Source organism: Miscanthus floridulus, chromosome 13 (assembly GCF_019320115.1).
Source record: "Miscanthus floridulus cultivar M001 chromosome 13, ASM1932011v1, whole genome shotgun sequence".
In the NCBI taxonomy this organism is placed as follows: domain Eukaryota; kingdom Viridiplantae; phylum Streptophyta; class Magnoliopsida; order Poales; family Poaceae; genus Miscanthus; species Miscanthus floridulus.
The window spans coordinates 86020226-86046938 of record NC_089592.1 but is presented as its reverse complement, the minus strand read 5'-3'; the positions used below and the strand labels follow the sequence as shown (position 1 = coordinate 86046938).

The window sequence follows — 26713 nt, the reverse complement described above, 5'->3', positions numbered from 1 at the left end:
GGATATATCATGGAGAACCATTGGAGGTACTACATGAAAATGAGGACCATGTTGATGAACAGACTCGTATCCACAAGAATTTTGGCATGAATGTGGATAAAGAAGATGACCCTGATGATGGAATTCGTGATATGGTAGAGGAGTTGTATACAGCTGAAGATGAGGGTAAAGGAAAAAGGTCTATGTTTGCAATTATATTGGAAGAGATGAAGCAGGAACTCTACCCTGATGCTCCAAGTACAAGGTTTTCTTTTGTGGTGAAGTTACTTCATATCAAGTCATTTTACCGAATTTCAAATGTTGCATTCACAGCACTATTGAAGTTGTTATCATCGGAATTCCTGAATTGCTCTATTCCTGCAACATACGAGGAAGCAAAGAGGCATATTCGTGCATTGGGGTTAGGATACAATTTGTCGGGTTCATAAACTCGGGGTCCCTCGGGGATCGGCTTCTGCGCCAAGGCTCAGCCCAAGAGTCTAAAAACAACAGGGCAAAGGGCGGTCTAGCAACTGACCGGAAGGTTAGGCCCAAGAAGAGCAACGCCTGCTCGTCAGCTACTTCGGCCCACTTATCCGACCGGAGCGCTCGATTCGGGCTCCAGCCGTCTCCGGACGGCCTCTCTAATCGGAAGGCCTGCCCCGAGCCCTACTTCCAACTCCGACCCCGCGTCTCTCCGACCGGGGTACGTAAGAACCCTGCTCGCCGCTCTTCTCCGACCGGCGCAACTAAAGCCGACTGGGGCCATCCGACCAGGGATGCCCGCTCAGAAGGGACCAGAGACGAACGGAGAAAGCAGCACGCGAGTCAAACCACGGTACAGGGACCATACACTGCACACCTGTGGGAACAGTGTTTCACAATCGCCCTGACACAAATAGTATTATAGGCGCCGACATTTATCCCTACAGTATTGTAGGCGCCGCTGGACTCCCATATGGCAAAAAGCCCCTCACATGCCTCTGGGACATCAATAGTGTTGTAGGCGCCGGGATTCACCATACCCGGTAAACGTGGTGAGACTCCTCACATGTCTCTAGGCATTCAGTAGTATTTTGCAGGTACCGACGTCAACCCATCCTGAAGAAGACAACGCAGCCTTCCACGTGCACCTGATATTCTACAGTGACATCAACAGCGTTGTGGACGCCTACCATTATCCAATCCTCATCGGCGTGGGCAGCAAGGCTTAAAAACATTCGTACCCTCTCCCTCTCACCTGTAAAGCCATCCCCTTCATCTATAAAAGGGGATGCACTCCCTCCAACAGGGAGGACCGATTGATTCAAGCTCAGTCCCTTTAGATTCATTAGTCCAATAGCTCACAACCACAGAACCGCCAGGTTCAGACCTCAAGCACCCGCTTGAACACTTATCTCATAGCCGAGTCCCCGTCGCTCTCGGCCCTTCCGACCGGAGCCAACCGGGCCTCTCGTACACCCCATCTTTCTCCTTCTTATTTGTAACCCCACATCAAACTTTGAGCACCTGGGCTCAGGAATAAAGTCACTGACCGACCTCGACTGGACGTAGGGCACGTTGCCTGAACCAGTATAAATCCTGTGTCATTGAGTGCTAGGCCACCTCCGATCACAACGTACGATAAAACTACAAATATTCACTAGTTGGTCACTTTCTGTACCGACAGTTGGCGCCGTCCGTGGGGAAGACGTTGCACGTTCAACACTTTTTTGTCATCGGATGGCCCATTCTTCCGTCACCCCCGCCGTGGCAGGCTCGGGTGATACGATTCGCTTCGGCTCGTTGGAGTTCCACACACTCTCGTCCGCTGGGATGTGGGTTCCACCCATTTTCGAGCCCATCCCAGGCCTTCCTCTTTGGAAGCCTGGAATTCGTCGCCGACCGGCTCGATGTACTCCACCTCCGCGAGGAGATTCGTGACCCAGCACCCGTCGGAAAGACGTCCTCCATCGACTCTGGGACGCGCGACTTCGACAGCGCGGCATCTGCGCTTCATTCTGAGCAAACTCTCTGCTCAAACCCCATTGTAAGTAATACGCGTACTTTTATTTGCCCTTTATTTACTATCTCCCACTGATCACCCGGAGGGACTGCACCGCCTACACCACAAACACCGTACGGGCGGTTCCCCTATGGCCTCACGTCCTCCACGGATGCTTACGCTCAGGGGCTCTGAAGGGCGCTGGCACCATCCCTACTCACGTCCGAATTCGTAGGAATGGTAGGCTTCACTCCTGTCGTTTCCCACGAACTCCCTGGTTAACGAGGGCGAGAGCGACGGTTCCAGCATCGGTGATGTAGCGCCCCACCACCATCCGTCCCGGGAGTGCGCTATGGCGGACGGTCCAACACAGTCGCCGGTGGTTGTGGTGTCTGTGCAAACCCACACCCCTCCGAACCCGCGTGCGGAGGCCCTCGCGTCTGCGCAAGCACACGCCGAGGAATTACGACAACAACGGCATAACCAGCCGTTGCCTGCGCCGGCACGGTTGGTGCGGCACGTTGCGCCCCATGCGCACGGCCCGGCGGGTGGCGCCCGGGGTCGTGCTCGTCAGGTCCAGCACGACATCATGAACAAGGGGAACGATGTCCCATAATTCACCTGGGCCGGCCAGAATATTGCCGCTGCAGCAATGCTTCTGCGCGGTGTTCCCGAGCCCGTCGACCCCTAGGAGCGGGCAGTCTACCGGAACCTCTGGGTTCTAATAGAGGCCGCCGCCGTCCAACAGGCGGAAAGCTCCACGTCACGACTTCAACCCACGCCCTCTCTCCCCACCGGAGGGATGGGGACGCGCCAGCCGAATCGCTCTGTTCGCTCGCCGCTGCAGCCGATAGGCTCGGCTCGGGGTGCGGCAGCCGCGCCATGATCCGACCGGGCGCCTGCTCCACACCAACCGCCGGTACGTGAGCGGCCCGATCCGCACTAGGACGCTCGTAGCGTCATCAGCGACCGGCATTGGGCATGACACGATAACAATGTCCGTCGTACGGCAGCAGGCAACACGGATCCTGGCCAAACCATCGAGGGAAGCGGTGAAACACGCCTCAGGCATGGTCACCGGCCGGACGACCGGAGCCCCAGCCCTGAGGGCCCGGGGCCACGGGCCTTCAGCCGACGTATCCGAAGAGCACCGTTCCCGTAGCGTTTCCGGCCTCCCTCCAACATCACCAAGTACACTGGGGAGACAAACCCAGGCATTTGGCTCAAAGACTTCTGACTTGCCTATCGAGCTGGAGGAGTGGATGATGACTATTTCATCATCCAATATCTTCCCATTTGCATGGGGGAACATTTTCGGGCATGGCTTAAATTCCTTCCACACAGCAGCATCCGCGATTGGGCAGACCTCAAGATGCAGAGGAGGTCGTCTGCAGGTGCGAAGGATGTCAGTTCTACGCTTGGCAAACCCATTTACCGACGTAGGAGTTCTAAACCATCCCAATCACCTGGCCATTCGCGGTCTGGGGTCTCGACATGGTGGGACCCCTTAAGAAGGGCCCGGGCAGCTTCACTCACCTACTTGTAGTAGTCGACAAGTTTACCAAGTGGATAGAGGCTAAGCCCATCACCAACATCCACTCGGAAGAAGCGATCAAATTCTTCCTCGACATCATCTACCGGTTCGGCGTTCCCAACTGCATCATCACTGACCACGGGACTAACTTCACCGGGAAGAAGTTCCTGGACTTCAGTGATGGGTACGACATCAGAATCGACTAGGCCTCGGTTGAACACCCGTGCACCAACGGTCAGGTCGAGCGTGCCAATGGCATGGTCCTCCAAGGACTCAAGTCACGCATCTTCGACCGACTCAACAAGTATGTCGGGCGATGGGTTGCAGAGGTCCCAGCGATCCTTTGGAGCCTGAGGACGGCCCCGAATCAATCCACGGGATTCACACCTTTCTTCCTGGCTTACAGAGCCGAGGTAGTGTTGCCCTCCGACCTCGACCACGGCGCACCAAGAGTGAAGGCTTTCGACCGCGACCGAGCCACGGAGGCTCAACAAGATGCAGTCGACCTGCTCGAAGAAGCCCACGAGACGACCGTCATCCGCTCCGCCCTGCTACCAACAAACCCTCCACAGATACCACGAAAGAAAGATCAGAGGAAGGATACTCAAAGTCGGTGATCTCGTACTCCGGAGGACCCAATCAACGAAGGAAAAACACAAGCTCTCTCCACCATGGGAAGGACCCTATACGATAGCTGAAGTAATCCGACCGGGTACCTACCGACTGGAGGACAACGGCAATGTTCTCAACAATACCTAGAACATTGAACAGCTACGTCGTTTTCCCCCTAAGTTAGGTCTAAACCGCTTTTTAATTAAAACATGCTCCCGTAAGAGCACCCCTGCCCGAAACACTTTCAGCCCGGGTCGCTCAGGGGCTCCATAAGGGTACAATATTGAATATTACCTCTGTTTCTTTTTTACTATCACATGATAAAACAACTTTGTCCCCAAACGGAAACACATTCCATTCCTCTGATTACCTTACGTAACTCTGTTCTTACTCCCAACCAGACGCACCCCGCCTTTCCCTATGGGTACGAACAGCCAAGCCTCGTGGGCCATGCCCCGGGCTCCCAAGGTCGCACCCTACGGGACAAACGGGCAGGTGCAAGAAAGAAAGGATAAAAACAAAAGTTATGCTAAGATAAACACAAGGAACGAATATTGTGGTTCTGTCACAAGGGCAGCATGGATGTATTCGTTGATACAGAAAACTATTCACACAGGGACTCACCCACAAACTTAACTATTACATTCTCTACTGCTACAAATACTACTGCGGCCGCTCAACGACATCGCCTGGAAGCCAAAGAAGAAACTGGATGCAACCACCAGGGACCCGCTCGGCTCTGCTCCTTCAACTTCGGCAAACGCAATGGATACCTCTAGGGCATCGCGCCTATAGATGCTCAGTAGAAGAACATGGAGCTCCTGACCTTCTCATGTAGTCGAGGCAGCTCCTGGGTAGGGGCGCCGCTACCGAGCTATAGGCACGGAACCCTCCACCGGAACAATCGGGAGTAACCTCCCCTCCGACAAAGCTCGCCCGGTAAAGATCCACCAAAGAAAATCTACATGTGGCTCCATCCCAAAGAAGGCCTCGCAGATCAGATCCAGCATCATCCGTGGCGGCGTCCAGTCCGACATCACGCTCCGAGTTCACAAAAGGATCTGTAAGTCCTCCCCCTATTTAAAGACAAAAAGCAGATGATCAGAGCGCAAAACTCTGCCCCCATTCAATGCGGATGGGAAACGACGGGACACGCCCTGGCCGAAGGGACGCACACTGACTGACGGAGCAACGCTGGGTCAGATGGAACGTTGCCTGGCAAGACGAAACATGGTCTGGGTATGGCCCACCACTATCGCACGACCGGGCACAAAAACCGAAGCGTCACCACACGCGGGCGGCTCCCCGTTTCCCCAGGACAGACCTAGGAGACCAAAAACGAAATCTCCACCGGGAGACCAACCGGCCCCCTGAGTCGATCGAGTTGCTCAGTATCCACCCCAAGACACAGGTAGGACGCAAAGGGACACCCCATGTAGGCCATGTCGACTCCATCACGAACGATGAGCATGGATCCCGGTCGAACGTTTCCAACTGAAGCTCTCCGAACCCTGCCACTCTAGTCGTCAAAGGTAAACACTACCAAAACCCCCTCTATTTCATTATAAATCATTTCATACATCCATACACGCATTTCATTCCATACGCCCATGCCTCCCGGATGATTCGGGTCCTGAACCGCCCGGGGGCTCGGGAACTAAGCATCGCACGTGCAGTGAAATGCACGAGAACGCTCCGTGTTGTGTCACGAAGCGGGGGTTGCCTCATTCAACATGAGCAAACAATAGAGCCAGGGGAGAAAACCGTAGATGAGCACCATGCGGCCCTCGCCCGGTCCGGCAAACCGGGTCATCTCAACCTTCTCGTTCGATCCTAAACCTCTCGCTAGGCCCACAAAATCTTCATCGAGGGGAGGCCGTTAGGCCACCCAGGTCAGTCTCCAGAATGACTTAGGCATCTACCGGGTTGTAGGTAAAGGAGTAGTGGAATGTCACAAGAGGGCTATGCTGACCGTGTCACGAACGATGGACTCGGATTCCGCTCGATCACACCCGTTAGCGAACTCACCGAGCTAGTCTTCGAGCCCAAGCGATCGGGACAAGCGACGAAACTCAGCCCCTCCGGTTGTGAGGAACCGGATGGGGTAACGCACACAAACTCACATTGACCCCCATGAAGGCCTGACAGGGCTCGGGGGCTCAAGCCAAAAACCCTGGGACCACGACTCCGAACTCGCGTAATGGCTTTACTTCCAACTGCGCTCCAAAAACCCTGGGACCGTGACCCCGAACTCGCGTCGATAGGATCTACGACATTCGGCTATGGCTTGGGACCGCGACTCCGAACTCGCGTAACGGCTTCACTTTCGACTGTGCTCCAAAAACCCTGGGACCGTGACCCCGAACTCGCGTCGACAGGATCTACGACATCCGGCTACAACTTGGGACCGTGACTCCGAACTCGCGTAACGGCTTCACTTCTGACTGCGCTCCAAAAATCCAAGGACCGCGTCTCCGAACTCGCGTGAAAACTAACAGAACTAACTACCTCGGCTGCCTCGGCTGCGCCAAGGCCAAGGATCCATGACTCTAACCCGCCCGGTCCCACGGTGCGCACCGACACCAGGACCCACGGGCTCGGTCTTGTCCGTCCCCTGAACTAACCATTTCAAAACCACGGTGCGCACCGACGCCAGGGTCTGTCCGATCTAACTCGCTCACCCGATCCCACGGCGCGCATCGACGCCAAGATCAGTGAGCTCTCTCATGACCGAACTAACTCCCTCACCTGATCCCATGGCACGCATCGACGCTAGGATCAGTGAGCTCTCTCACGACCGAATTAACTCCCTCACCCAATCCCACGGCACGCATCGACGCCAGGATCAGTGAGCTCTCTCACGACCGAACTAACTCCCTCACTCGATCCCACGACGCGCATCGACGCTAGGGTCAGTAAGCTCTCTCGCGTCCGAACTAACTTCCTCGCTCGATCCACGGCGCGCATCGATGCTGGGATCAGAAAGTTCTGTTTCAATCCAATCTTCACGCCTAAAAACACCTCGGCAGCACAACGATGCCTTGGTTGACAAAATTCCATCTCAGACTAAAAACATGAACACACACCCGCTAAACCGAACACCCCCCAGACGGTTCCGCCTGAACCGCCTAGGGGCTCGAGGGCTACACCCGCGGGTGCGCTCACGCGCACCCGCCGACAAAACAGAAAACTTCCCCTGATGACACAAAACACCCCCAGACAGTTCTGCCGAATCGCCTAGGGGCTCGGGGGCTACACCCGCGGGTGCGCTCGCGTGCACCCATCGACAAAACAAAAATCCCCCAAACGATTCTACCCAAATCACCCGGGGGCTCGAGGGCTCCTGTCGCTTTCATAAACCCCGGGTCCCTCGGGGACCGGCTTCTGTGCCAAGGCTTGGCCCAAGAGTCTAAAAACAATAGGGCAAAGGGGTGGTCCAGCAAGCGACCAGAAGGTCAGGCCCAAGAAGAGCAACACCTGCTCGTCAGCTACTTCGGTCCACCTATCCGACCGTAGCGCTCGATTCAGGCTCCAGCCGTCTCCAGACGGCCTCTTCGATCAAAAGGCCTGCCCCGAGCCCTACTTCCGACTCCAACCCCGTGTCTCTCTGACCGAGGTACGTAAGAACCCTGCTCGCCGCTCTTCTCCGACCGGCGCAACTAAAGCCGACTGGGGCCATCCGACCGGGGACGCTTGCTCGGAAGGGACCAGAGACGAATGGAGAAAGCAGCATGCGAGTCAAACCATGGTATAGGGACCATACCCTGCACACCTACGGGAACAGTGTTCCACAATCGCCCTAACACAAATAGTATTGTAGGCGTCGATATTTATCCCTACAGTATTGTAGGCGCTGCTGGACTCCCATATGGCAAAAAGCCCCTCACATGCCTTTGGGCATCAATAGTGTTGTAGGCGTTGGGTTTCTCCATACCCGGTAAACGTGGTGAGACTCCTCACATGCCTCTAGGCATCCAATAGTATTTTGTAGGTACCGACGTCAACCCTTCCTAAAGAAGACAACGCAGCCTCCCACGTGCACCTGACATTCTACAGTGACATCAACAGCGTTGTGGGCGCCTACCATTATCTAATCCTCATTGGCGTGGGCAGCAAGGCTTAAAAACATCCGTACCCTCTCCCTCTCACCTATAAAGCCATCCCCTTCATCTATAAAAGGGGATGCACTCCCTCCAACAGGGAGGACCGATTGATTCAAGCTCAGTCCCTTTAGATTCATTTGTGAGTTTTTGAGAAGTGTAAAATTTCCAGATGGATACGCTTCTAACTTAGCAACATGTGTTACTGCTAATGGCTCCAGCCTCCAAGGACTGAAAACACATGACTATCATATTCTTCTTCAAAGGATTTTACCTGTTGCTGTCCGAGGAATCATGCACAAGGACATATATGAAGCACTTGCTGAATTAGGTAACTTTTTTCAACAACTTTGTGCAAAAACTTTGAAGTTAGATGTGTTGGAAAGAATGAAAGTTGACATCCCAGTCATTCTGTGCAAACTTGAGAAAATATTTCCTCCTTCTTTCTTTGACGTGATGTTGCATTTGGCAATTCATTTACCTAAAGAGGCAATTCTTAGAGGTCCAGTGCAGTATGGGTGGATGTACCCAGTTGAAAGAAGGTTGTTGACATTGAAACGGTTTGTGAGGAACATGGCAAGGCCTGAAGGGTCCATTGCAGAAGCATATGTCGCTGCTGAGTGCTTGAATATTTGCTCAAGGTACTTTGGTGATGATGTTGAGACACGACACAATCAGGAGGGCAGGAATAGAGAACGTATTGATATGAGAAAATGTGACATTTCTGTTTTCAAGCATGGAGTTGAGGTTCTTGGAGCACCAACAATTACATATCTTGAACGTGATTATGAAAAAATGGTTTGGTTTGTGCTAAACAACTGTGAGGAGGTTGAGCCATATATTGAGTATGTCATCCCATCTACAATTTTAGTTGTTTGATGTAATTAGATTATTAGTTGGACCTAATGTTTGAAGTCACTATCATTTACAAGATATACAAGAAAGAACTGGAGAACGAAGGATGTCCTAATGTTAAAAAAACCCTTGAGAAGCATTTTTCTTCATGGTTCAAGAAGCATGTGGGTTTTTTGTCCATTTATTTGATTAGTATATCAATTGTTTTGGTTTTAGTCAAGTTGGTTTAATTTTTTTCTTGGCAGATTGCAAGACTTCGTTATGTGGATAAAGAAAACATAAAGGATGAGTTATTTGCATTGTCATGTGAGCCAAATCAGTGAGTTCGAATTTTTTCAGCATGTCTTGTTAATGGTATGCGATTCCACACTGTGGACCGTGAGAAAAATAGAAGAACACAAAATAGCGGAATTTTGGCTGAGGGTACACATGATGGTGAGGATATTGACTTTTATGGTTGCTTGAAGGAAATAATTGAACTAAGGTACAACTCAGATTGTAATGATGACCAAACTAGTGGTTCTATTTCGATGTGACTGGTTTGACACTCATGGAAAGAAGTTTAGACTGAAGGATGATGGGGTTTTTAGAAGCATAAACCATGGCAGCTTCTGGTACAAAAATGATCCTTTCATTCTAGCAGCCATGGCAAAAAAGGTTTTCTACCTAGAAGACACCAAGTACCATGAAAAGTGGCGAGTTGTTCAGAAGTTTTCACATAGACACTTGTGGAATGTGGCTGAAAATGGCAAAGATGATATACCCAATGTTGTGGCACTGTCCTACCAAGATGAGGGGTGTGAAGGTGGTGTTCAGGTGGCACTTAATGAGGGAACTATGGAAAATGATGAACAGCCGGTCAATGAAGATTTTCATACTGTTGATGCTACCATAGTTGATGACCTCCGTAGACAAAGAGAAGAGGAAATTGAACAAAATGAATCAAGTGACGAGGACGATGAAACTAGATGGCAATATGTCAGTGAAAATGAATTTCCAACAAACCCTCCCGAAGATGATGACAATGATAGCGATTACGAGTAACCAATGCAAATCCAAGGTAATAGGGGCCTCTCTTTCCATCATGCTCCCTTCCATCTGAATTGTCATTGGAATAGTTTATAGAATTTTCTAGATCCATGGCTGCTAGTTGGCTGCAAGATGCATGGAATACTAGCTGTCTGCATCTAATGAAGAGGGCAGCGAGGAATATGCAGGTCGGACCAAGATGTCCGGTGGCAGTTTTGGTGCCTTGATAGTGTTAATTTGGTGTGTCTAAAAACTGCATGTTGGGCCATATATATTTCGGTTGTAAATGTTGTCTTGGACCTGAGATTTTTATGAACCTGTTGTCTCGATGGGATGGATTGCTCCAAGAACATATTATACTATTTCACTATTCAATTTTACCCACCGATTGCATTTATGCAGGCTACCTTTTCAATCGTGCAATGCTCTCTTTAGTGCAAAGTTACATGAAAACATATTTCACTTTAGTTATGCAGTCATGCATCGACAAGTTTCGATTAAAAGAATGCTATTTTCTAATATTACACATCAACGGCCAATCGTGCTTACTTAACATGATATCCTAACATGATGTCTACTCCCAAGCCGTACGTGACCTAGAGGATATCCCACAACTGAAAAAATTGAAACAAAACCAATCAAAGAGAGTCCTCCTCTGATGTCTGCTGGCCAATCATGGAAACCCTAAGTATTTAAACTAGGGGTAGATCTAGCGGTGGGCCCTATGCAAGCTATTTTTCCTGTTTTAATTCCTTGTATCATGCAGGGCCCTGACCTTAGCAAGAGTTTGCCAAGTACTGGAGGATCAAGAGCTTCAAAGCGAGTGATGGCACTTCAGGAGCAAGACCAACCAGCTAGAATGACAAGGCAGAGGACAAAGGAAAAATCATTAGCTGATGAATTTTGCCCTGTTCCAACAACAGACCCACAAGATGCTCCCACAGAAGATGGGTTGATCGCTCTGGATGCTCATACTCAATCTGACAATCACAACAACATGACTGTACAAGGCAAGTGATTGTAGCTCCTTTCCATGATTAATGATTTACATATTTGCATATTAATGGGTCTATGATTTCCACTAATTGATTCTGAAATGCCATGATAGGTCAGCGAAACATGAAAATGTGCCGCGCAGGCAAAGAATTGGATAGAATCTCTAGAGGGTTAAACACCAAGATCGCAGTGCATGTTGCTGATGGAAACCACCGGCCAGAGGCACCTATGCAAGCTGCAAAACTAGCATCAGAGGCTGGTTTGGCTTTGCGGGACCATATCCCAATACTCCCCCGCTAGGAAAGATTATGAGGATGAGAATAATAATGATCTTCTTGAGGACTACAAGGGAAAAATTGCTGTAAGTACCCAGTCTGTGTTGTTATATGCTATTGAAAAATTTCATCAGAGGAAACCTGTGTCATTAAGTAAGGTAGGCCTGTTCTAGATTTCTCTTTGGCCTCTTAGGTCATCTTAACTGTTGGCTAGGACTATAAAACTGTTGTATTTCTGTTCTTCAAGTAAAGGAAATGTAGTCTGCCTTATATGTTCAGTAACTGCTTAATTATTTGTGTAGATCATAAGCACTAGTAGAATTATTCTGTAGCTTGCTAGATCATATAAAAGGCTGATTATCCAGTAACTGCTTGTTCATTTGGCTGCACTACTCAAGCTGTTATGTTAGTTCTCATAGTGGAATTAGTTCTCAAATATGCATGCTATGCTAGTTCTCATACCGCAATTATATGATTTGTGCGCCTTTTAACCATATATTCATATGCTCTTGTTGTTGATGCGGGACCCACGGGATACCCCGCAAAGAAGAGAGAAGATCTAGTCTAACTAGGTTTCCTTTTATGTAATCCTAGTAGTAGTAGTATTCTATAATCCTACTAGGAACTCTCATTATAAACCGACTAGGATTCTGACCTCCTGACTATATAAAGGAGGGCAGAATTCTAGAGAGGACAACTTGGACACAACACACCAATTGTACGACTCACAATCAATCCAACACAAGGCTAACGCCGACTGAACGTAGAGCTATTACTCGATCAACGATCGAGGGCCTAAACCAGGATAAATCGACTGTCTCTTGCGTTCACCGTCGAGTTCCGCATACGCCGATACCCCTCCAAACAAATCACCGCCCCGGGTACTCCCGTGACAGATTGTCGGTGGTAAAACACCGACAGCTGGCGCGCCAGGTAGGGGATCTCGGTGGATTTGCATCCGAGAGCTCGATGGACCTCGACAGCATGATCTTCTCGACGAGATCAACTTTCATCTTTGGCTCATGGATCTGCGAGGCGGACGACAATGGCAAGCTCCAAGGCCATCTCCTCGAAGATTCAAACCACCATGAAGACTATTCTATTTCGGCAACTACAACAGATCAAATCGCCGGAAGATTTACGTAGCTCGTGGTGTCCGATTCCACTCAGGTTTCGTGGCTTTACGAATCCGACTCGAACTCAGGTTCCACATCCGAGATAGAGTCTTATCCAAGTTCTTTCAGGAAACCGAGTTCTTTTCTGACGGAGCTCCGGAACGCGACCTTGGCATATCAAGAATACAACTCGGAGAATGCTTAGAATCTTTTCAAGAAGTCGGATCCTTTTCCTTTCGGACTCCACAACATGGCAACATCTTGTCAGACACGGTCTGAAGGATTCCTCGATCCGGTGCTTAGAATGCCACTGAAGGGAGCTCAGGAAGGTCTCGTGCTAACTATAACATCTCATGACTGTGTCGTCCACTGGCCAGGCTCTGTTCCTAAGGATAGCAGTACCCGACTGATCGACACGATGACAACAACAATTCTACCCTATCAAGAAGGAGACTCGATCTGCGACCTCGAGGCCTCTACCAAAGTTATCAGCAACTCCGATAGTATGGAAACTAACGCCAATACCAGAACAGTTCATGCACAGGAAGTACTCATGGTTCGCCGTCCTCGGTCACCATTGGTCACCCTAGAAGCGCTCGATGTTAGGTCATCGGACGAATCAGAATCCAACATATCACCCTTTGCCTAGGGCTACGATGGTGAAACCGAAAATCAGAAACAAGCTAGAGAAAGAAAGAACAAGTTGAAGCAAGGACGCCAACACCGTGCTAGGCAGCGCAAAGAAGCTTGGAACAGATATGAGTCAAAATTGGCAGAATACGATAGAAGAAAATCACAACGAGAAGTCGAAGAAAGACGCACGGCAAATACACCCTACGATAAGATCCGAGAAGCATTAGAAGAACTCAGAGTGACCTCATATCCCAGTGAAAAACACGAACAACTCCGAGATTTTCTTCGTACAGTAGCCCTAAGGACGCACGAAGAAAGGACCCACTCACGACTACCCGCCAGGTCAACGACCCATAGGCAAGAGGGGAAAAATCAAAGAAAGTCTGCTTTCGAAAGACTTGGACCAAGTGGAAGTCATAACAGAGAAAGTAGAAGGGACCATAGTCAGAACCACTAAGTTGAACAACCAAGAATGGCCAGAAGCAGGGCACCTGCCTAGATAGCTTCGCAGGATTACTCTCATCAAAAAACAGTTGGCCAGAGGGAGGTGCCAAATCGGAATTCAAAGAAGTCGGATCGCATGATAGATTTCCCTGTTTTCCAAATAGACTTGTGTCAATACGACTACCTCACAAGTTCAAACCATCCAACCACTCCAAATATGATGGCAAGACTAAACCAAGGCAGTGGCTCAGGATATATTCGCAATCGATTGAACTAGCCGGAGGAGACGACGATATCAAGACCCTATTCTTTCCCATGGCCCTGGAAACCATGCCTCTCCAGTGGTTCGACAAATTGAATCCAGGATCAATCAGAAATTGGGAGAACTTGCAAAGAGCTTTCTGTGAAAATTTCGTAGGTATCATTACACACCCAATCACCCACGCAGAACTAAAAGGACTCAAGCAGAAGGGAGGTGAAAGTCTCAGAGATTACTATCAACGATTCGGTGAACTACTGAGATCAAGTACATGACATCACTGAGCGAGAAGTAATTGAAGCTTTCTCTCATGGAATCATGGCTAGATGGCAATTTCAAGACTTCTGCAAAGAAAATCCTGAGAAACAATGAAGAATTCAGACGAACAGTAGAAAAGATGATTACCGCGGAAGAAAAGACACGAGAAAGGTTCCCGGATAGAAACAACCGAGACAACCCGGACAGACAAAATCATCGAAACAGCAGACATCAGGAAAGGAAACGCGGGTCAGACAACGTCGTAGCGGTGGCTGACAAATCAAGAAAGTTTGTCAAGACAACGAACTACAAATACCGAGTTGTTACACGGCGCAGACGAAAGCCAGACAAGCACTCGGCAAATCAAGAAAGTTTGTCAAGACAACAATCTACAAATACCGAGTTGTTTACACGTTGTAGACGAAAGCCAGACAAGCACTCGACAAATCAAGAAAGTTTGTCAAGACAACGATCTACAAATACCGAGTTATTTACACGGCGCAGACGAAAGCCAGACAAGCACTCGGCAAATCAAGAAAGTTTGTCAAGACAACGATCTACAAATACCGAGTTGTTTACATGGCATAGACGAAAAGCCAGACAAGCACTCGACAAATCAAGAAAATTTGTCAAGACAACGATCTACAAATACTGAGTTGTTTACACGGCGCGGATGAAATCAAGAAAGTTTGTCAAGACAACGATCTACAAATACCGAGTTGTTTACACGGCACTCGACAAATCAAGAAAGTTTGTCAAGACAACGATCTACAAATACCAAGTTGTTTACACGGCGTAGACGAAGGCCAGACAAGTACTCGACAAATCAAGAAAGTTTGTCAAGATAACACGCCGAGTTGTTTACATGGCAAAGACGAAAGCAAGACAAGCACTCGGCAAGTCAAACAACTCTGATAACTTGGACAACTCATCCAAAGAATAAATAAGGCTCATCCAGGCAAAGAAGACATCAACAAAAAATCTTCATTCAAAAAGAAGTATAATGTCATATTACAAGGCGGGAGCATAAAGGTCAATTACATCAAGCGTCATCATCAGGAGAAGAGATATCAATATTAAGATTTTCTACAATTCTCCTGGCTAAGTCATCAACCTCAGGCTCCAACCTATCAATAGTGTCCAAGTACTCTTGGCTCTCAGCTTCATCAGCAACCTTAGACAAAGGGAAGTCCGGAGAAAGAACCCGGACCTGAGCAAGGACGTTCCTGATACATAGATGGGCACACCTCTTCACGAACTCTTGGAAATGAGTCAGGCACTTGGGGAACAAATTGAGCCCAAGATTGACCGTCATCCGCTAGAGTCCGGAGAAGGTCGACTACTGACCGAAAAGACTTCCACAGAGCGTTCTGGTTATCAGTAGCCGTTGCCAACCTACCGGTCAAGTCTTGAATAGTCTTTTGAGCCTACATAAGATCCCTGTTAGCTCCACGCCTAATCAACTTAGCAAGCGCAAGTTCTTCTTCAGCTCGAGTAATTACCTTCTCAGCCTTGTTGTGACTTGTACGAACAAGAGTCTTCATTTCATCAACGCCCTCCGAGAGCTTCTACTTTTCAACTCAGAGAGCTAGGCAAGACAACAAACAACAGGTCAGCGGAAAGGAGAATTTGAATACAGAAGGAAACAAAAAGAACCAGCGATACCGTTGCACTCCTTCACGGCCTCCAAGTTCTTCACGGCCTCCGAATTCTTTTGAGTCCTCCTGGAAAGCAGCATCCCTCTGCTTCTCGGTCTCAACAACCCGGGCACGAAGAGATTTTTCCTCCTCCTGATGCGTTTGACGCTCAGCCTCCATCTCGGCCCAGAGGAGGTCAAGATCAGCTTTTAGGGCGCTCACTTTGGAAGACAACTTTTTCTCGTTTTTAGACGAGAAAAAGAAGCCGGTATGATCATGAGAGAAGGACTGAGCAAAAAGAGAAAGAAAAACAAGACATAAGGATAGAAGAACAACAAACATCCAAAGAAGGAACGGTAGAAAAACTTACCTAGAGCTTCTCCCCAAAAGAAGTCGCAAGGGTCGATAAGCTTCCCTAGGCGGCAGTTAACTCCGATAGCCGATGAGTGGCATCAAACTGCTGCACCACGTCATCAGCAAAGGACGGACCACCGGAGGTAAGAGAAAGAGAAGGAGAAGCCGGCTGAGGCGAAGAAGGCACGACCAGAGTGATCTCTCGGGAGGTCAAGGCCAATCCCTCAGAAGGACCCTGCCGCAATGGCCACGGTCACCTCCGGGGCAACCAAGTCAGTAGCGGCACCGTCGCCAGAAAGCTTCATCGCCTCCACAGCCACTTCAATGACAGTGCACTGCGAGTGCTGAGACTCAGTACTCGGTGGCGCAACAGAGGGATGAGAAGAAATCGACAGGGGGACGAAGGCCTAAAAGTCGATAAGAAAACTCGCCAATGAGTACAAGAGAAAAAAGCAGAACAAAATCAAAGAGACGAAACTAGAATTACTCACCCAGCTATCTTCTTCTTCGTAAAACAAAAAGAAGACCTCGCAGGAGGAACCACGGCAGCAAAAATGTCCCCTCCACTCGGCGGCAGGAGCGGTATAGCCGGTACTAGAGCCTCGGAAGAACTCGGTACCGGAGCTATAGAAGAACCCGGTGCAGGAGGCTCGGAAGAGCTCATACCCAACGACCGTTTACTACAAGATCAAGACCAAAGTCAAAACAAAAAGAAGGTTTCAAGTGCAGGGAAATAAGAAAACAACTCACCGCCGCATAAGGGGCACATCATCGTCCTCTTCTTCTTCAGTCTCGACCAAGGTCACCAAAGTGCCAGCTGAAAAAGGAACGAAAGTACTCGGTTCAAGACAAAAATAAGAAGACAAAGGAACAGAGTGTATTAATATGCTCACCTAAGAGCATGCTAGCTACAACTAGAGTACCTGGACGAGTACTTGGCTGGCGAGACTTCTTGGAAGAAGGTAAACCAGATGAAGAACCATCCGCTTGCCCCCTCTTCGAGACGCTATGAGGACCTCGAGGGACTGGACGAGGAACATATTCTTCATATACATCAACAAGTCCAGAAGAAACTCTAGGAAATACTGTGGTGATTGGGAGCTTACTAGTTACAGAAGCCCCAGCAAGGTTCTCCCCAGTATTCACCACGGCAGGGAGGACATCAAGAGGGATAGGGTCAACAAAGTTGCGCCCCAATTCCTACGAAAAGAATAAAACAACAAGACAAGGAAAATTAAGCAAAAATAAATACAGAAAGTACCCGCACGAAGAGAAAGCGGCTTACAGCTGGAGGCGGGTTGCTGGTAGAGAACACAGAGACAGTAAGTGGGACAACGCTTGCTCCTTTCAACACCTTCTGGAAATGCTCGAGTACCTCCTCGTTGGTCAACTCAAGGGCTGGGACCATGCACGAAGGATCTTCAACCCCAGAGTACTCGAAGCCAAGGTGCTCTCGCTCCTTCAGAGGCTGAACGCACGATGAAGAAAGCTCGAGACAATACCAAAGCCGGTCAAGCCCTGTTGTTTCAACACGCTTATCCTATCAAGAAAAGGCTGGATTGCCTGAACCTCAGCCGTCGTCATAGGGTTCTTATCCCATCGGTCATTAACCAAGGGACCAGGTCCAAAGTGGACAGCAAGAGAAGGGATCAGATTGGAGGCATAAAACCAGTCAGCACGCCAATCCCTTATAGAATCAACCAGGTCATAGTCAAAGAACTTACTCTTAAGACCCTAGCGAAATTGAATCCCGCAGCCACCAAGAACACTAGTGTCTTCGCGGCGGGGTTGAGGTTTCAGGCGAAAGAAGTAATGAAAGAGAGGAAAGAGAAGGGGAGAATTCCAAGGAAAGTTTCACAAAGATGAACAAAGACAGAAAGGTGAAGGACTGGCGTTGGGAGCAAGATGGTTCAAGCTAACCCCAAAGTAATTGAGAAACCGATGAAGGAAGGCAGAAGTAGGAAGGTAAAGACCAGCACGCATGAAAGAGACAAAAAGGACGATCTCACCAGGACCCGGAGCAGGAACCCGATGCTCGCCCAGAGCTCTCCATTCAGTAATGTCCTTGCTCTGAATCAAGCCGTCACTGACAAGCTCAGCGAAGCTGGTCTTCAGGTTGTGGTTGGAGCCGACCAAACCTTCTGGGCAGCCCTCATGGCCACGAACTCTTGGTTCTCAATCAGAGAAAGTGATGACTCCTCGTCCACGAAGGCAGCCTAGGACTTGCTTGCAGTCTTCTTCCTACCCATGAACTAGCGGAAGCAAGAAGGCTCTAGGGAAAGACAAGGCTACGACGGCGGCGCTCAGGTGACGGCGACAATGGCGGCGGTGGATTTCTGAAGGCTAGGGTTTTTAAGGCAAAGGCAAGGTACCAAAGAAAAAGAGGAGAAAGGCCTTTAAATAGATTTTACAGCTGTAAAAACACGGCCCACAGGGCCCGTTTAAACAACGCATGAGAATACAACTGGTCCATCTCCCACCATAACTGACACAGCTGAAATGACGGGAGGCACAAATCCACATAACGGTATAGTTCAACGGGCAGATTTCGGACTTATCCATCCAACAAAACAACTAGAGTTATCATATTGCTACAAAAAGAACTCACCAGCCATGAAGCAATGAAGGGTCACCTCACAAGGAACAAAAGAACCCGGCTCTTATTGAAAGAACTCGGGAATCTCATGAACAACCAGGATTACAGCAGAAAAATGAATGACAACTCAGAAGATAAGATTTCTTTCCATTACAAGTGGCTTTAAAAAATAGAAGATTACACATCTTACAAGACCCAACTGAACTTGGTACTACAACAGTCAAGGTAGCAAAGAGGAACCCGGACACAGCTAGGCTCTGGAATGACTACGTGTCCCAAATTGCTACCCGGTAGAACAAACCGCACTCGGCTACACTGTTTTCTTCAAAGGACGGACGCAGTGCATCCAAGGCGGAAATCAGCGGCATAGTGGGACAACGTGGAACAAGAGGAGCCTGCAGGCATCTATCTACCCAAGTCCGATGTGATACCGGATATGGTGTTGATCTACACCGGACAGTCTAAGGACAGGCGGCAAAGATCAACCCAGAACTACGGGATGAAGGAACGTATTCCACATCACAAGACTTCCTCCAACTACCAGTCATGTACTTCCCGGAGTAGTACCACCGTGGGATTAGTCTACCTCTAATCCCTATCACAAGACTCCCTCCAGCTACAACAACATGTACAAGAACTACAAAAAACCCCCGGGGGCTGCTCTACTTCACAAACCATCATATTCATGGCTACAGAGATTTCAGACCACACGACAAAATACTTGGTGAAGCAAGACAAGCACACAAGGAGGGTATTTATAGACCAAAGAAGCGGTGCACATAGACCGAGAGCACCAGCGGAACTAGCAAAGGACACGGTGAAAAGACAGAATTCAATGAGAAAGAACTCAGGCCTGAAGGTACAGTACTTGACAACAAGCATATACGGGAGAATATACCAACACTGTACAACCCGTGAACAAAAGGCATTTACTACTCAACAACCACCATACAACCACCTCTGAAAGCAGCAGACTCTACATCTGGAAGCAGCAGACCCAACTGTCTGACTAATAGCAGACTACCAGAGAATACGACAAGACAATGCATCCGAGTTCTTTTTGAATCAAGGAACCCGGATAAATGCTCAGAGACTGCAATAGGGGAAGACTTCAGTCCCTCAAACAAATCAGACTCAAGACCCTCCAACTCTTTGTTCCAAACAGCAAGAGGCTCGGGGGCTACACTCAGTGAGTGCACTTTTTCTTCAAAAAAGCGCACATCACTCGAAAGGCTTCCTCAAGACTGCAATTTTCAAACAACATAAGATTCAAGACCCTCCAGCTCCTTGTTCCAAATAGCAAGAGGCTCGGGGGCTACACTCAGTGAGTGCACTTTTTCTTCAAAAAGCGCACGTCACCAAGAAGGCTTATTCAAGACACACCACTTCAAGAACTCACGATATATCTAAGTTCTTTTTATAAAAGAACCCGGGTATACTCGGCTACTCTCCGGCGAAGGAAAAGAACAACTCTAGGACATGACCCTCCTAGCTACTTGTTCCAAATAGCAAGAGGCTCGGGGGCTACACCCAGCTGGATACGCTTTTTTCTTCAAAAAGGCACACAACGCTCGAAGATCCCAGAAAGCGGTACATGGTTTCACTCAAGAAAGTACTCGGACAACGCTTGTTTCTACTCGGCAAGACCTGAAGGAACAAGATGAGGCTTCCAGAGCTCAACCATGAAGTGCTCGGGGGCTTGTCGATGCGGGACCCATGGGATACCCCGCAAGGAAGAGAGAAGATCTAGTCTAACTAGGTTTCCTTTCATGTAATCCTAGTAGTAGTATTATTCTGTAATCCTACTAGGAACTCTCATTATAAACCGACTAGGATTCTGACCTTCTAACTATATAAAGGAGGACAGGATCCTAGAGAGGACAACTTGGACACAACACAACAATTGTACGACTCACAATCAATCCAACGCAAGGCTAACGCCGACTGGACGTAGGACTATTACTTGATCAACGAACGAGGGCCTGAACCAGGATAAATCAACTGTCTCTTGCGTTCACCGTCGAGTTCCGCATACGCCGATACCCCTCCGAACAAATCACTGCCCCGGGTACTCCCGTGGCGGGTTGTCGGTGGTAAAACACCAACACTTGTCCAGAGTCATTTCTCTATTGACCCAAGCAATAAGAAAGCAGTGGAATATGCATGCGTTAATTTGCTCAAAAAAGGACAGCGGAATATGAGATACTTGTTGAAGAAGAAATACTTTAATGGCATCCCAGCTAACCAAGTGAGAACCACTTCACCATTGGGCACTATGACGGATGAGCAGTGGAGAGCACTTGTGTACATGTGGTCTACCCCAAAGCACAAGGTATCCTTCCTAAATATCTCTCACAAATATTGACTTAAAAAAAGAACCACCTATCCCATTAATGTTTGCCTTTCCATAGGAAAAATGTTTGAAAGCTAAGGATACCCGAGGGCTAGTAAAATACCAGCAGAAGATAGGATCTCGGTCCTATATTGCTCAATGCTATGTCACGGTAAGCTACTTTTATACTTTCTGGTGTCAATGAAGTAAATTTCTGCTGCTCAAATTGCTATTTTAGTGAACCTAATTGCAAATGCAGTCCAGTAGTGTCATTAATATTTATTTAAGAGTAAAATACACCGGGGGTCCATTAACTTTCGGTGAAGTGTCATCTAGGTTTATCAACTTTGAAACTGCATTTTTTGGTCCATTAACTTTCGTTTTGTGTCATCTAGGTCCATCAACTTTGAAACTGCATTTTTGGTACATGAACTTTTAAAATGGTTCACTGCAGGTCCACGCATGCATGCATGCACGTCGGCTTCGGCTGCAGTACATGAGCTGGCTGCAGTACAGTACGTAGTATGCCCTATAGACGGGTCCTGTTGCATACGTGTGCCTGCGTGTACCTGTATCCTCTGGCCGGTGTGTGATGGCATCAAGTTAGCGCTCGATGGCCGGTGTGGATGGCATCAAGCAGGCGGGTGCCCACGCACCGCCACACACCGACGCCGCTCCCGTGCTCCGTCGCCGAGGCTGTGTGGCCATATCCTTGGGCACGGTGACGTACTCCTTGTACATGCCGGCCTTCACGTAGATGACGAAGCGGCCCTCGTAGGTCTTGGGCACGGCGGCAATAATGGCCTCGGTGATGGTATTGAAGTCGCCGCTCCCTTCCGGGGCCACCACTTTGTTGGGCTTCTGCAGGCTGGGCAGCTGCAGAAGCCTCCGCTGGGTGGCCGGCATCCACTTGGGGAAGTCGTCGGGCGGCACCTGGCTGCGCCCGTCTTGGATCTCGTCGAACGTGCCGATGAGCATTGGCGGATCCAGGGCCCCCCCGCCGCGTGAGAGTGATTTTGCCTTGATATTACTGTAGACAAAACGTGATTTTATCGTTAATCTTCGACATTTGTTCTAAATCTCTATTGATTAGCCCCCCTGAGGTGCTCATCCTGGCTCCGCCACTGCCGATGAGGCCCGTGGTCAGTACCCTGTGCTCAGGATGGCCGCCAGACATGGTGTCCTCCATCGTTGCCTCATCAAGCTGGCGCTTGGCCTCAGTGGCCGCCTCGTCGATCCCCATGAGCGTCCGGGACAGCAGCTCGCGCTTGCCGGCTAGCTCGTCGGGGAGCTCCTCCGCCGCGAGAAGCTGGCGGTTCGCCTCGGCGGACGTGCTGGCGATGCTCTCGAGCTCGGTCGACAGAAGGTTGCGCCAGGCAGCGTGATCGGTCTCGTCATCGGGCGACACGCCCAGCTTTTTCTAGAGGGCGAGGACGTCCTCTCCCTAGGCGCTGGTTATCTGAGACCACAAGGTGCTAAGCAGGCGCCGGCTGTTTGCGCCGTGGGCCACGTCCGCGATCTCGCCCAGCTTGTCATCGACGGACAGAAGCCCGCGGCCGCCGCTGGTCACCTCCTCGGCCTCGCCCATCTGCCAGCCAAGAAGCCGGCGGCCGTGCCCCGCACCCGCTAGGGTGGCGTTCAGAGCTTTGGCTTCCTCCGGCGGCGCAGGTGTAGACGTAGGTCATGACGCCGGAGACCCAGACCCGGAGGTCCTTGACGTGGCGCACCACGTCCTCGGGCTTGAGCCTTGCCATGGCCCTGAGGTCCTCGGTGGAGTCGTCGAGGAGCTTCTTGCACACGTCCATGGCATTCCTGGTGAGGTTGTCCGTGGCGCCCTTGCCGATGTGCGCGGACCGCTGGAAGGCGGAGGCGACCTCGTCCAGCGCCACGTTGAGCGTGGCCTTGAGGACGTCCTCCGGGTCGGAGGTGTTGTTCACGACGGGCTTCAGGCTCTGCTCGCACTTCTGCGGGTACAGTGTGGACGCGCACACCGTGGAAAGCTTCACGCTGGAGTACATGCCGGCGGCGTCGTTGTCGTCCACCTTGTTGGTGCTGGTCACCGCGGCGATGGTGCCGATCACGGCCACGATGCCCACCGCGGCGATGACGCTGGCGACGGCGACTCTGTTGGCCATGGCTGACGATCACGTCACCGGGAAGAGGGGGGTGGAGTGAGTGGGTGGTAGCTGAGAGGATGAGGCGTCGCGGTTATAAGCCCGTCCCCGGAGGTCCGAGCGGCGTCCCCGGCGTAGCGTGTGGACACGAGCAGTTCTTGGCTGAAGCACCACCCTGCTTTGGTGTGGGGTTCCGACTGTTTTAGGCTACTGGCTTCGACTGGTTTGCATGCCAGTCTCTCCTCGGCCTGGCATGCCATGCGTCGTATATTTTACACTACCCCTGCACACATGCTGCTTGTCGTGTGTGATGTGTGTTGTGCGTGGTGTTTGTACGTGCCGTACCGGTGCGCCGCAATTCATGCAATGGAGCTGCTAATAAACATGAAGTGTACGTCGTCCCGCGCCCTAAACGTACACGTACATACGCTCGTGCGTTGCCGGGGCACGTGTACGTGTATATGCACAGTGACACGGCTACACGTATGAGACGCCCCTGCCGTGCCCCCTGCCTGCCATGTGATGTACCGGGCGCCCGGGCAGCCGAGAACGGACACAGGATCCATCGCCATCCACCGTGTATGTATGTGTATATCTGGCCATATGGGTGGTACTACATATATATATATACGTCGTGTGTACGTGTTGGCGGCCGTATTGTGTGCCTGCATGTAAATGTAATGTACGTACATTCATTCACATACATGGCTGCATAAGTGTATATAGGCCGTCCGATCCTCTTCGTCGACACGTCGTGCGGTCGTGCCATCCATGATTAAGAACGATCGAGAGGAGCTAGTACGTACGTAGTACTGCTAGCGAGTGTCGTCCGATCCTTCTACATACACACGTACGGCTGCCAATATAATGCAAGTCACAAGCACGGGAGCGGCGTCGGCGTGTGGCGGTGTGTGGCCACCCGCCTGCTTGATGCCATCACACCGGCCATCGAGCGCTGACTTGATGCCATCACACACCGGCCAGAGGATACAGGTACACGCAGGCACACGTACGCAACAGGACCCGTCTATAGGGCATACTACTGTACTGCAGCCGCTCATGTACTGCAGCCGAAGCCGACGTGTATGCATGCATGCGTGGAACCTGCGGTGAATCATTTTAAAGTTCATGGACAAAAAATACAGTTTTAGAGTTGATGGACCTAAATGACACAAAACGAAAGTTAATGGACAAAAAATGCAGTTTCAAAGTTGATGGACCTAAATGACACTTCACCGAAAATTAATGGACCTCCGATGTATTTTACTCTTTATTTAAAGTAGGCCAGCAAATGCTATCGTTTTGTTTCTGCATGTTCCGATAATGAACTAGTAACCAGTAAATAATAAATGCACTGTGCCTCAACTAGCTAACCACTACCAATACTAAAGTATTGATTAACAGTTGGATAGTTATATTACAGTAGCTAGTGAGGGTAGGCTGCAGCAGCCCCAGCTTGTTTCATATAACCTGTACAGATCTGGGTTTCTTTTCTTCATGTTGAGATTATGAACTAGTAAATACTAAATAAATGCATATAACCTGTTAGATCTGGGTTGTTTCTTTTCTGCATGTTCAGCCCATGTGCAAGTGTCATTTTGTCTATGTAAGTTACCAGCGAATTATCTGCAGAGTTGTATCAATTAAAATCGGCCATATGTTCTGTAAAATCTTCTACACTTGCTTACTGCCCCTGGAGTTCCTTGCATGGTTTCTAATTATTCGCAGAACTAATAAATAAATGTGTCTTAACTAGCTAACCAGCAGTGAAGTACTGATTGATAGCAAGGACACACATTGCTGTTAAATTATTGTTTCAAGTGCTGTTAACTTTCTTTTTCAAATGTTTAAACAGTTGTTTACATGTTTCAGAAGTCTAAATTTAAGGATGACCCACCCACTGCGATTGACTACTTCAAGGCCACACATTGCAGCAGCAAGACAGGTTACAGTGAGGACGCACAAAAAGCTATTGTGAGTACATCTTCTTGTCTTCTTTGTACTATGATGGACAAAAATTGGAATGTGAGGAACCTAACTTGCTTTTTTTCTATGCTAGGCTGAAATGGAGGCCATCACTGCTCAAGCACCACAAGAAGGGCAAGTTGCAAAGACTCTAATCCAAGCTATAGCTCAAGTTCTGCCAACCTCAAAATTTCTTCAAAATATTGGCATTGAGTCTGCAGCAATGAAAAGAAGTGCTAAAGCCGCTGAAGTTGCTAAGCGCGTACAAGAGCTTGAGAGTGAACTAGTTACTGAGAAGGATGTAGCAGCAGAAGTTCGAGTTCAGATGGATGATCTAAAGAATCAAGTAGAGGAGGAGAGGGATGCAAGAAAGAAGGTGGAAGAAGAGACTGCTAGGCGAAGAACCAAATAAGTGAGATGCATGGTTTCTTTCGTTCTTTCTTTGCTGGCAACTCTGCACCATCTAATGCACCACAGTAAGTTTCAAAACTTTCTCAAATTAGTGTCTTGGCTGTCATTTTGATATGGAGACCTACCTGTGACCGAAGCTATAGCCATGTATGTGATTTTGGAGTGTGGTAACCCCAGAACTTGGCTGGTCATGTGAACCTTTTGTGTATTCTGGCTGTGAGAACTTATGGTCATTATCAGTTGGTCCTGTAATGAAGGTTCTGATTTTGGAGACTCAACAGTTAATGTAATGCTGGTGGAATGGATGTTATTTGAAATGCAAGATTTGTGCATTGACTGTATTTGAAATGCAAGATCTGTGTATTGTCATATCTGTTGGATTGAATGTATGAATATGTTTTTTTTATGCAAACTGTGTTGTTTGGTTGGCCCAATTAAGTGCTTTTTGGGTTGGCCCTAAATGAGTTTTGGGTAGGCCCTAAACAGCATAGAAAAAAATATGGGCTGATAAAAAAAATCATATGGGCCCTAAATAGCAGCAAACAATACTGAGCTGGCCCAAAAGGCCTTATGCGGGCTCAGTCTAAGCAGGTTAGGTTGGGCCAGAATCAATAAAATTCAAATATGGACCAGAAAAAGCTTTAAAATATAAAATGGGCTGGACTAAAATTTAGCCACAACAATGGACTGTGCCCACTATAAGGCATTAGGGGCAACCCCTCTTGTATTCATCAAAAACAATTCCATCAAGCAAAAGTGCATCTACAACTAACAGCCCTGTTCGCTTGGCTTGGGCTTATAAGCTGTACTTTTTCAGCCAATGAACAGTATTTTTCTCTCACACCAAATCAGCCAACAGTACTTTTAGCCATGGCTTATCAGCCAAACAAGCCCAGAACGAATAGGGACATAAAGACATCGGCTTATCAGATCTTGGCCTATCGGACAGTCGATAAACTTCATTGCTCATCCAGTGCCCCATATAATATAAGTTAGCATCAAAGTTCTGCTACCAATCGCTTATCTGCTCCGATACTCCTCTTTCTAAAAATCACACGAATCTCAAAGCATCCCATCAAATTAATTAAATATAATCTTCTTTTATATTATCTATCTGTATCCCGCATGGATCCCTTCCAAGCCCAGACCATGCCCAGCCCAAATCCTGTCCATTTGTTTTCGTCCTCCAGTCCGGATCCCCTTTGTTCGGAGTTCTTTCCTAGCGCATCCG

The 26713-nt window shown here is 49.1% G+C and overlaps 1 protein-coding gene and 2 pseudogenes across 1 annotated transcript; 2 read left to right on the top strand and 1 right to left on the bottom strand.

Moving 5' to 3' along the window:
* Positions 1-8481: 8481 nt before the first annotated feature.
* On the top strand, positions 8482-10435 carry LOC136501878 (uncharacterized; annotated as a pseudogene).
* Positions 10436-20857: 10422 nt separating this feature from the next.
* Positions 20858-25769, top strand: LOC136501870 (uncharacterized). Its single transcript, XM_066497401.1, has 4 exons — positions 20858-20992; positions 21072-21164; positions 24979-25080; positions 25166-25769. Exons 1-4 carry the CDS (start codon positions 20858-20860, stop codon positions 25481-25483), a joined length of 648 nt encoding a protein of 215 aa, XP_066353498.1. The 3' UTR covers positions 25484-25769.
* LOC136501865 (probable pectinesterase/pectinesterase inhibitor 21) lies at positions 21388-23167 on the bottom strand (annotated as a pseudogene).
* Positions 25770-26713: the final 944 nt, after the last annotated feature.

Excerpts from the sequence above, each read along its gene's own strand:
- LOC136501870 (XM_066497401.1), top strand. The coding sequence starts at position 20,858 with ATGAGATACTTGTTGAAGAAGAAATACTTTAATGGCATCCCAGCTAAC. Across the intron at positions 21,165-24,978 it reads TTGCTCAATGCTATGTCACG|AAGTCTAAATTTAAGGATGA; the intron begins GTAAGCTACTTT and ends TACATGTTTCAG. Across the intron at positions 25,081-25,165 it reads AGGACGCACAAAAAGCTATT|GCTGAAATGGAGGCCATCAC; the intron begins GTGAGTACATCT and ends TTTCTATGCTAG.